This window comes from Hoplias malabaricus, chromosome 9 (genome assembly GCF_029633855.1).
Source record: "Hoplias malabaricus isolate fHopMal1 chromosome 9, fHopMal1.hap1, whole genome shotgun sequence".
NCBI classification, from domain to species: domain Eukaryota; kingdom Metazoa; phylum Chordata; class Actinopteri; order Characiformes; family Erythrinidae; genus Hoplias; species Hoplias malabaricus.
In genome coordinates, this window is record NC_089808.1 from 9,485,526 (window position 1) to 9,497,736 (window position 12,211).

The 12,211-nt window shown below is 37.1% G+C and overlaps 1 protein-coding gene across 2 annotated transcripts; it reads left to right on the forward strand.

Moving 5' to 3' along the window:
• The first annotated feature begins 1,082 nt into the window (after positions 1-1,082).
• Positions 1,083-12,180, forward strand: LOC136707714 (E3 ubiquitin-protein ligase RNF138-like). 2 transcript variants are annotated; one of them, XM_066681943.1, is made up of 8 exons: positions 1,083-1,175; positions 2,932-3,093; positions 5,484-5,637; positions 7,630-7,811; positions 9,472-9,522; positions 9,644-9,749; positions 10,737-10,844; positions 11,074-12,180. In XM_066681943.1, exons 2-8 carry the CDS (start codon positions 2,972-2,974, stop codon positions 11,137-11,139), a joined length of 789 nt encoding a protein of 262 aa, XP_066538040.1. In that variant the 5' UTR covers positions 1,083-1,175; positions 2,932-2,971; the 3' UTR covers positions 11,140-12,180. The 2 variants fall into 2 exon arrangements, with proteins under 2 accessions (XP_066538040.1, XP_066538041.1); XM_066681944.1 differs by lacking the exon at positions 10,737-10,844.
• Positions 12,181-12,211: the final 31 nt, after the last annotated feature.

Genomic DNA, 12,211 nt, shown 5'->3' on the forward strand with positions numbered 1-12,211 from the left:
TTTGGCTCGGTTCCCTAACTTTGCTAATCTTGTTTTCACCGGTTTTGCACGTTTCTCTCTCCCTTTTTGCTGCTCTGGTCATGACTAATTTACAGTTATTTCCTGCCTTTGCTCGCATAAATGGGATATATAATCAGATGGGCAGAATGGAAATAATTCTAATGAGCCTGTACCTGGTGTAGGAAGAGGATCAAACTTTTTTGCTTGTTTTGCTCACATGCTTGCATGTAGGCAGCCCACAAAATGCTGACTGGGAGGTTTTGTTTCACATTATTGGTTGGTGTTTGCTTCGGATCCTCAAAATTAATCAAATGGACTGAAAAAGGGAGTTTTCCATAAAGTGTCTCCTTTAAAGAAACAATTACCTTAAAATTACAGCTTCAGAATCACTATGATGCTTCACTGACCTGTAGTAGAGAGAATAGCATCTGGTTGTTGCTACTCTGGGCCCAGCACTGCAGATCCTGCACCCTATACCCCCCAGCAGAGAAAGACAGCCTAGCATATTGGACCATGACCCTTGTTTTACACATTTACCGACAACACATTTGTAAACACATTACACCAGCTTCAAGCACGCAAATAGCCTGGAGAGCAGCAGAATTTTTTTTAACGAAAATCGTGAATGTCTTCTTTTACACCATGTGGAAAACATGGCTATATCTATTCCATATATATTCAATATATATAAAAAAAATACACACATGTATACAAACAGCAATCAGGTTTAAAACCAGTGACATGTGAAGTGAATAGCATTGCTTTTTCTCATTACAGTGGCACCTGTCAGATAGTGGGATATATTACTCAGCAAGTTATAGTCAGTTCTTGAAATTGATGTGTGGGAATGTGGTTTCCAACCCTCCTCTAAAAGTTTCATAGTCCAGTCTCTGTAGTTCTAAGTGTGAAGTAAAAACAACAGAGGCTCTTTTCTCCATATTACAGGTCAGTGTAACATGTCAGGGATTTTGAACTTGTAATTTTAAGGTCAATATATTAGGTAGTGTCTCTTTAAGGCCTTGCTGCAAGTTAAAACACTTAGGTGTTTTCCAGAGATCGGAACAAGATCATTCAGACGGAAAGTGAAAGTGAAGCTACAGGCAAGCAGACAGACATTTAAAGAGCAGTTTAAAGGGACTAGGGACTCAAGATGAGCAGAAGCGCCAGTGTTCACTGTAAGTTCTTTTATTCACAATATATTGTGCATTTACTTAACTGGCTTTTCAGAACTGTAAAAAAGTAAAATGGCTTGTAGAGCAGCTAATGGAAAGCGTAGCTCATGTAATATCATTGTTTAAGATCTATGTTTGATTTGTAACACCCATGAGTACAGGAGAACAGAACAAACAGGAAGCAATATCTGCACTGTACCCAGGACAAGCATGCACATTTAACAAAAAATTGGCATTTTAATCACAGCTAGCTGTTCAGTGAGGTTTTAGACTGACACCATTGTATGAGACGTGTTCACAGGTTTTAATAAGAACCAGACATATGAAGAAAACAATACACAAAATGGCTGCCTTTACGTAATGTGTAACAACTAGTTACACAAAAATTATGAATTGAGATACTTTAAGGTGCGTCTATCATGAACAGACTTGTTTAATCTCCATAGAAAAGCATGAAATGAATGAACTGGGGTTCCATTTGTGGCCTCTAATCTCTCCAATATTCTCATGGCTGAATGACCTGAAATAAACTTACCTTTTGGCCATTGATTGTACGTGCAACAAGTCAAATAGTTTATAAAACAAATGTATATTACAGATTACTTTTTTTTTACAGAAAAAAAAATGAGTAATTATTTTTATAATATCATTATTACATATAAATGAATGTAGGTTCTAGTCAGTTTCTCTATAGAGAACCATTTAACATCAAGCCAGTCTGACTTTGTTCACAACCCAACAACTTAATTAGGGATTCATTCATTCATTCATTCATTATCAGTAAGCGCTTATCCAGTTCAGGGTTGCGGTGGGTCCAGAGCCTACCTGGAATCATTGGGCGCAAGGCGGGAATACACCCTGGAGGGGGCGCCAGTCCGACACACACACACATACACATTCACTCACACCTATGGACATCAACATGTGCTTTTGGACCATGGGAGGAAACCCATGCGGACACAGGGAGAACACTCCAAACTACCTGCTGCACCACTGTGCCACCCTTAATTAGGGATGGGCTGTATAAACATTTTTCATACCATTATAAAGTCTTAAAATATTATTACGGTATACGATATTATCATGGGGTGGGGGTGGGGTGGTTCATCCTGCATGAGCCCCATGAGTGATGGAATTTTGGCACTGTGCAACTTGAGCTCAGCACAGCCCGACAGTGCACACCCACACACGTGTTTACGATTAAAAACTGATTTCCAAGAGTATATTTCAGAGGCTGGTGCTGGAGGAAAGAAAAGTAAAAAATATTCTAAATAAGACTAATATTATAATAAGAGTTCTACACTTAGAAGCATAACTGGCCAGCAAACAGGCACTTGTTTATGTGACTAAACATTAGTGTAAAACTAGAGTTACTGTTGCAAAGGAGGGACACCCTGCCTATAAATACCCTTGAATTCAGAAAAGAAAGTTGGTTAAAAATGTGTCTGAACTGTTCTGCATTGATTTAACAGGGGCCATAGAGTTGATATTTTAAATTGAACAGCACGTACTCTCTCACTGGGTAGTTCTCCGCTGTCTTGATCTGGTAAATCACTGAAATCTCCTTTTGAAATCATGTTTAATTGTAGCTCATTTACATATTTTTTGCCTCTGCCCACTAAAAAGAATTTTTGATCTGATCTTTGTAGCTTGTTATGCAGCTGCTTAGCAGGGGGTAGTCTCTGGGGTTAGGTATAAAAGGATTGCAATGACTTAAATGACTTTGCTGTGTTAATCAAGACCTCTGTGTCTCCCCCAGCCAAACAGAGCTGAGAGAATTCATGAGATAAAGCAGCACAATGAGCATGGAGTCCAGCGCCGAAGTCCAGACATCAAACTCAGATGCAGATGAGGACTATGACTGTCCAGTCTGTCAGGACATTCTCAGATTGCCTGTCCGCACCAAGAGCTGCGGACATGTGTGAGTTGGTGGAAAAGTTGGGTGGACTGGCCAAGATACTGGGCTATGTCTTCAAGTTCAGTTTTAATTTGACATTCTGCCTTTCCTGTGGTCAAGGACACTTTACAATCATAATTTTTAAAATGCTTTAGAATTTAAAAATCTACAGCAATCAAGACACATATACAGACGTAAATAAACATAGCTTCTATTGCAAGTTGCCAGCTAACAGAGCAGTCAAACTACGCTGCAATGCTGGAAAGTTCAAAATAATTAAATCTAGGGGTGGGACTTGATTAAAAAAATTAATCTAATTAGAAGCTTTGTAATTAATTAATCGAAATTAATCACATTTCAATATTTAGCATGAGAAATATTGATTTAAGTTTGGTTGATGAATGAATCAAAGAACATAAGCTTAAAAATTCAAAATCTTGTTCATTTTCCCACCAGTGAATTGGTCGTTTTGTCTGACGTGGACTTTGACAATTTGTTTCTGAATGTGAACCCCAACAAGTGGTCGAATGTTGACTGGCGACACTGTTTGCATTACTGTAATCCCTTGCTACTTTGCGGTTCATCTTTCGCGGATTCGCTGCTTCGTGGGTTTTTTCAAGGGGGCTTTTTATCATTTACATGTATTAGACTACATCTGTAGGTGACAAAATATATCATTTACAAGTATTTCTTACGTACAGTACATGTCCCCATCTGAGTGAAATTTACTTACGCTAAATCACAGCTTAGGAATGACTCTATTAAAGAAACTGGTGGGATATCACATGTAGTTCCAGCTGAAAAAATATTATAGAATGACTGTTTAATGCAAAGGGTGGGTTGTTAACAGCACAGGGAGGGTTTTAAAAGTCCAAATACTCCTAGTAAAAGCCCTTAAAAAATAAGTCTAAAAGTCCTCTTACTCTAATACAAACCACAAGAGAAACCCATGACATAAGACAGGAACCAGAGTCACCAACATATGAAGTTCTATTATCTGGACACAATCTCATGCAGTGCATTTGCTTTTAACATCAAGAATCTGCCTTCCACTCTCACATGAGTGAAAACCTGCGGCAGAAAAGAACAGCTGACAAGCATGCAGGCTCTGATTGTAACACACCAAAAGTCAACAGGCTGAGCATCTCTTAAACAAAAAAGATTTGGCTATCAAAAGAGTACATTTCAAATGCGCATTATTAAGGTCTACCATATTTGAATAGTGTGCCGTCTCAAAATAAACCCCTTTCCCACACTTCACGACAATTCAGTTGTTGCTTTCAGTCAGTAAAAATAATGTTTAAATACCACTTTTAAAAAAGGTATCAATATCAGGCACAAAAAGTCTGATTCTGACATCCACAAGAACAACCCAGTAAACAATTAGCTATTGATTCAACGTTGAAATAATGTAATGACTACCGTCGAATCAACGTTTTCTTAAGATTGAAAAGACGACTATTGGACGTCCATTGACGTTATAAATTGGTTCCGAAATAAATTACTTGTATAAAACGCGTTTTGGACGTCCACTGACGTTATTGATTAGTCACCACTTAATCAACTTAAGATGGATTTTGGACATCCATTTACGTTTAAAATATGTCCTTGACGGACAGACTACTTTTAGACCGTCCAGGGACGTTCCTTGTTTACTGGGTAGTTTCCCTTCTATTTTAAAGCACATCCAGATCTACTTGTTTTGTCTTCCTTTTAAAAGCATGAGCTTCAGCAGGTTTTCCCTACACTTCTTCACACCTGAAAAACAGGTGTCATGTTTCTATGAAAAAAATTCCCTAGTGGCATAGTCATTTGTATGAATTCAAAAGAGTTAAAGAAAAAAAAAGAACAATGGAAATCTGAGTTTTTCTGGAAATAGGGCATGTTTTTCTTCCATCAGTAATACAATATAAAATTCAATGTATATGCAGAAGTGCATTTCTTTCAAAATGAATCATAAATTAGTTTTTACTTAAGGGACCCAACACACTGTTTGTAATAACCCACAGAAGCCCAATCATTTTTAATTAATTAACTGAGGCAAGGTCAGCCATTAGACTTGTTAGATGTGTGTCGTCATATCAGCTTCTATGTTATAAAGGACTTAATGTGTGTTTGTGTTGTCATCTTTAATTTTGTTTGAGTGTGAACAATTTACTCATTCAATTATTAATAAATTGAGAGAATAAAAATGTAAATGGTGTAGAATATTGTAGAAATCATTTTTATTCATAGAGCAAAGTTCTGGTTAATCCTAGTGGAACAACTACAAGGATAAACCAATACTGTTATGTGAACATGTATTAATCAGTTTGCAGGGACTCCACAACTAAATTTGGCTGGAGTATCTCTTTAAACTGTCAACATTATACTTGTGGTTTGTCTGTTCTCACTGTGGTATTTTTCAACTCCAGGTTCTGCAAACGTTGCTTTGAGATGGCAGTGAAAAGTCAAGGTCCACACTGTCCACTTTGTCGGAGTCCAGTGTCTGAGAGAGTGCAGAGGGCCACTGATGTCCAGACGAGGATGAGAGAGAGAAAGGGCAAATGCAGAGCCTGTGGAAAAGAAGTGAGTATCTCAGCTTCAGAATGCAGCGATTCCTTTAACGACCCTTGTTCCATGTGGAGAGCACTTTCAAGTCCTTTGTTAAAGAGGAAATCTGAAATAGGTGGAAAGCAACATCTGATACAATATGTAATACTGTTATTTTAGCTTAAAAGGTACTTTCCACTCCCCATTGTGCATATGAACATATTTACTTGATATCACCAAAAATGCCTGTGCATATGTTGACCTCCTCAGCATACAGCAGTTTGACTCCACCCATTCACACTGAAATTATAAGTTCAATATGTAGTGCTTTTTTAGGTCAGGCACGATACAGAGCAGCAAAACATTTAAAGATAATAGTCTTAAGGGCACGGCAACAAAAAAAACAATGTAAAGAGAGACTGGAAGATTGTCACATAAATAATATCTTTGTAGTAAATACACCTAAAACAACAGAAATGTTAACAGCGGACCTCAGGGGAAATATTAAAAAGAAATGTAAGCTATGAGCCTTATATCAACATTACAAAATTATGTTTTTAAAGAAAGCAGCTATGGATTTTTCCAAAGAAAAGAATCTGTTGATCAGATTTCATTAGTCATATTTCCTGAAGGTGCTGGCAAGTGCTGCTGGTTTCTCAATTCTTGTAAAAGCTTTAGCTTACAGTAAATAATGAGTGATAGAAGGAAAGTCCCATACATTCCAAACATAAAATCAGCCCAATTATCTCAGCAGTGATCATATGAATTGTTAAAGTTTGTAAATGTGTGTTGGTGTAAACACATTTGCATGTTAATTCAGTCTAAGTAGAGAACTCATAGGTGTAATGTAATAGCTTACGCAGGGATGGGTTAAAAGCAAGGAACCCTGAGTGAGCTACTAGTGGAGTAATTCATTAATGGACTCAAGTGCAGAATAACCAGAAAACGAAATAAAAAAACAAAAAGGAACTTCCCAAATTAAAGAAGGAAAAGACAACTAAGTAGACGAAGATGCCAAACCAAAAGATTTGAGAAAAGAAGAAACGCAATAAGCTTAGAAATCTGAGAAGATATATATATATATATATATATATATATATATATATATAATAAAATAGATAAACAAAGAACAAAAGAATCAAGAAGATTACACAGGAAAGAGACCCAGGAGAACACTCTAGGGACTTTACCAAAATTACCGGCCAGGCTTGTGTGGCACTCTTGAAAAGAGAAACCCAAGACTGAGCACTAAGGTGCGTGTTGGCTTTCCTTAAGTAGGAGAGAAACAGGTGCTGCTGATTTCTCTTAACTAAGGTGTGTTGGCTCCATGTCTCCCTCTGCTGGCTGGGGTTTGCCTAGTGGGCAACTGTGCCCCTGTCTGAATATGTCTAACATATTTTAATGCTCAGTTTAACCTGGAAACCAAAAGGTTAAACATAAAAATCCCAAAAGAAAACTGTCCATTCTAGTTCGATAAAGAAGACTGAAATGTCCTATTCGTCAGACCTAGAGCTGACCTGAAAGCCTTACACAGTAGGTTAACTACCAGCATAACTGTGAAGTGACAACAGAATCTAGTCATGTTTTAAATGACAATGCTTGGGACCAGTTTTGTGAGGAAAAGCATCAAGTTTCAGATACCTAGATCAATTTCTAGATACCTGACTGACTATGAATATGAGCCACAGTGCAATCAGTTAGATCAGTCATATGTTAAAAAAGATTTTTTTTTAAATAGCAGTAGCTCTATCACAGGGCTTGAAGGAATACTGAAGGAATCACTGTAAAACTGAAACATACATGATACTAGTACTATGAAACAAGTACTAATGTTACATGGTTATGTGGTGTATCTTGTACACACTGCTGAAAAGTGATGAAACATTCACCCAATATTTCTTATAAAATGAAAGGTATTAATTAGTAATTTGTCCTGATTTGCTGCTAAACGTTCACACCCAGATGTTGTGGATCACCAACAAAAATCACATTTTCACATTAACCTCTTCATCATTTCAATTTATGCAGAAACTTTTCAGCAAGATGAGGCAACATTATAAAAGCTGCAGAATATACATAGAAGAATATGGCCTTATCACTGACTCTGCACCATCAAATCCTGCCCAGACTCTGGCACAGACCCCTGTCCAGACACAAGCCTTCATCAGTGGATTTATCCCAAGCACTCCAGTTCTCAATCCTACTATCAGGTATGCTAACACTGTCATCCTGTATCCCACAATGTAATAAAATGATCATAGACAAATTGCAAACTTTCCTCTCTAGCACACACTTACGCAGGATGACCCTAAGCACATGTGTGGCTGCTCCAGAGCATCCCACTTCAATTCTTGCTTTCCTATGGAGTTTATACAAGTTGTGTTAACACAGCAGGCTGGTGATTTATCAAATTCTGTCACATAAAACTGGTTTGAGTTTAACATTTTGTGTTTACAACTTGTTGGTGGTTTGAGCACAACTTCCTTGTGGCAAAGAAGTTTCCCTTCAATTGGTATCGCACAAAAGTCATGCTAATGCTGCCCTGCCTTTAAGCAATAGACTGCTTTACTCAGAAAGATAATGGCCCTCTGTGTGAGGTGCAGGCCTTTCCGCTCTATTTGTCAAAGGAAAACAAAGGAGCACAGCATTAAATGTCAATAACTAATCAGAACCTGCCTGAAAAATGTACGACGACAGAGAAACAAAGGGTGATGCAGTGGTTCTTTAATCACAGTTCTCCTGAGATGATGTGGAAATTGACTTGAGTCATTTCATTATTCATTATTATAGGTGCATTCACTTAAAGGGAACATGTACAATTGTGTGGGTAACTCAGTTCTAAGCTTCAACATTTTTAAAGATGGAACAGTGTGTTTGAGGGGAAAAAACGACAGTTGTACATGAATTCAATTTTAATTGTCTGTACGTTTATATTCACTGTTTGAATCCCCTCAGAAACTCATTTGTAACTGAAGTTGTTACGTTTTGTAGCAACAGTTACAATGCAGTTACAATTTCCACCTTAAGTGATCTGAAACGGCAAAGATACATTACCACTGTATGGAGCAGGAATACAGCAATCCTCATTCCAGTTTGTGCTTTTCAACGTTTGGAATTCTTACCGTGGTCCAAAAAAAAAAAAATCTCCAGATGCCTCTGCCGTGAGCAGAAAGAGAAAGAAGAGAGAGAGAGAGAGAGAGAGAGAGAGAGAGAGAGAGAGAGAGAGAGAGAGAGAGAGAGAGAGAGACACTGATTTACAGACACTGGAGCTTTGTAAACACATTAGACCATGAGCACACAAAAAGACTGGAGAGCAAGCAAATGGTGAGGAAACATCATCTGAATTTTATAGAGTTTTTTTTTAATTACAATAAAAAAACGCCTTTAAAGTCCAATATTATGACTGTGAACCACCATAACAGAGGTGTGACATCCCTCAGCTGCTGCCTTTTATTTTGGCTGGACATTACAGAACATTAATTATAAGTCAAGGAGAAAAATGACTTCAATGGTGCTGAAAGGAACCACTCCACATTAGAGACCTCTGTTTTACTGCTCCACAGCCAAGTGCTGGAGGCTTTATATCATTCTAGCCCACACTTAGCATTCAGCCTTGTGACCCTAGGCTTATTTTAGTACCTCACAGCACAGGTGAACGTATGTACACAAAGGCCCTAACATGGCTGAATTTACAAATATTAATTGACATCTATAATATTGGCAATATAGTGTTGTTCATGGGTTAAATTCCTCCTCAGACGTTACAGTAATGACGTTACATTAATGATGTTGCACTGACCTCTAAGTTACAATTTAAAGAAAATCAAATGTTTAGTGTGATATTTAACCATGTATCATGTTTTCCTATAGCACACTGATGCAAATACCACTCCTGCCTCAAGCAATATCACAGGGAACAAGGTAAATATTAGTTAAATTATTGTAATTGGGGTAATAATATTTAATTTGGCCCTTGTGTTTGTGGACCAATTATAAATATAGTTTTTACATATTTGACTATGTGTCTTTCATGCGTCTTCAGAGCAGGGAGAGTCTACTCTTGTCCTTACTGCCCCTTGGAGGAGCTGAGGGACATGGCACTGGTGCAGCACTGTATTCGGCAGCACGGCAGGGAACTTACTCCAGCTGTAAGATCCCACACAAATTTCATACTCTCTCTCTCTCTCTCTCTCTCTCTCTCTCTCTATACACACACACACACACGCATACATTAATTCTACTTCCTGTAAAATACACTTGGTAGGCAGCCATGTTTAATAAAGGTTGACTAAGTTTAGTACAGGATATTTCACACATCCAGACCTCTAGGTATCAGCATAAAAGTTTCAAAACCTGAAGAAATTTTGGTGGAGAAGATGGCTGCCTGCTGCAGTCCGAAATGAATGACCCTTGACCCTAATGAATGACCCTAATATGTTGGAAGATTTGTACAATGTCTCTGAAAATATAAAATATTATATTTCCCAATTTCCTTTTGTTAGGGTTATAAAAACCCCTGATTACTGGCCATTACTTCCACCATCTGGCCACTTTATTAGAGCCACCAACCTTAAAATTTTACTCATTAGCATTAGCCACTTTATTACAAATACCTTCCCAATACTTCACTTGTACTTTAAACTTTATTAGTAAATCCATTCATATGCTTCCACAAACTGGCCATATTCCAAATGATTAGAACCACAAACCTTATAGCTCTGCTAACATTGTAATTCCATACACTAGCACTGAATTTACTTTAACTGGCCTCATGGTTATATTCACTAACCATATATTTCTATTTATTTTGCATATTTCTATTTATAATTAATGGTCACTTTATTAAAACATCTAATGTTTACTTCCACTAGATGTAAAACACCAATGTTTCCATCTATTTACTGACCTCCTTAGTACAAACACCAACCATGTGTTCCACAAGCTACAAAGAAAGAGTTTCTAATACAAGGGGCCAGTGTATTTTTTTTTAATAAGTTTTCATCATTTAATTACTTTCAAATCATCTTTGACTCCAGCATCTTCCCAAATGAACATTATTGTTTGTGTACATTACCATAAGAGTATTAAACCAGTTATTTCTGTAGTTATTTAATTCATCTTTTTTCATACTGAAGGTGTGTCCTATCTGTATGCGTATGCCATGGGGAAACCCTCACTATTACAGCCCCAACCTCATCGCTCATATGTGCCGTAGACACTGCTACAGCTACTCTCAATACATGGTGAGAGTCAATTTGTCTTTCTCCATTAAAAAAAAACAATAACAAAACTCCACTTATGTAAGCTGCTATACAGCATCAAACTCAGAAGCCCCAGCTATTGTCATATACTGATAATGTGTTACATCACAATGAGCATATATATATATATATATATATATATATATATATATATATATATATATATATATATATATATATTTATGTTGTTTTTGTTGTCTCAACCCTGCAGAATGAAGAGCAGGATGAAGATGTCCAAATATGTCAGGCACTGCAAACATCAGTCCACGAGTTCTGAGATTTAAGCAAATGCTTGTTTTGCTTAAGTCTTCTGGGGTTCCTTTTGAAACCCTGCATTTTGCAAAAGGTTAAGATTCTGTAGCAACTCAATGAGCTTTCTGTTAAAAAAAGCAGTTTTTCCCAGACATTCATAGATAATGTTTGTGTTATATTTCATGTCATTCTTCTATGCTTTGACTCTAACACAACTATGTGTCAAATATGTATACACACTCTATAATCAGTAAATTCAGTTACTTTAAGTTGTTGTGAACACTGATGCTACATTGTACAAACAGTATAATCTCCAGAGAAAAAGAGAAAGAGTCGGCTAGAGAGGATCCCATCAACCCAACATTGGTCTGTATAGCACTGGGTGGTGGAGCACTGGAGGACAAGCTTTGGAGTGACATTTGTGGTTCAACACCAGTAGCTGAACTCATTAATTTTCTTGTGGCTGAATGTAATCAAATGGATATTAAGAATCAAAAATCAGGATAGGAAAAAAAAATGAGGATGTTGTTAATGGAAAACCTTGGCAGTAAATACAAAAACACACACACTAGCACTAAGTGGCAGTTGAAACACACACCCACAACAATTGTTCCTGCTAGGCCAGGGAATCAAACCAGCAACCATTTGTTTCCAAAAACACTGCTTCTCTAACTTTTAGACCATGGCTGCCCCCTACAATACACTGATTCCTGATTGAGAAAGTTAATAACACGTGAATAACGTTACAACTTCTTGCATCTGTCTGTATTACTGTACCATTTATTTTAACCCACATCACGCTAACGTACAACTAAAGTAAGAATAAACTTAGGTGACGAAACTTCAATGCTCTTGAAATAAGGGAGGGAATGTACTCAAATGTTTGTAGCTGAGTGTTGTACTCAGGATTTGTAATTTATCCCTGATTCATTACTGAATACTTATATTTTTCTCAATTGCATACAGCACTTTCAAAAGACTTAAAATTCAACAGATGTTTCTCTTGTAATTGTTTTATTAAAATATTCAACCAAATTCTAATCATTGTAAAATTAAATGACTTAAACTATGTAAATTCATGTCTGTGTGAATATTTC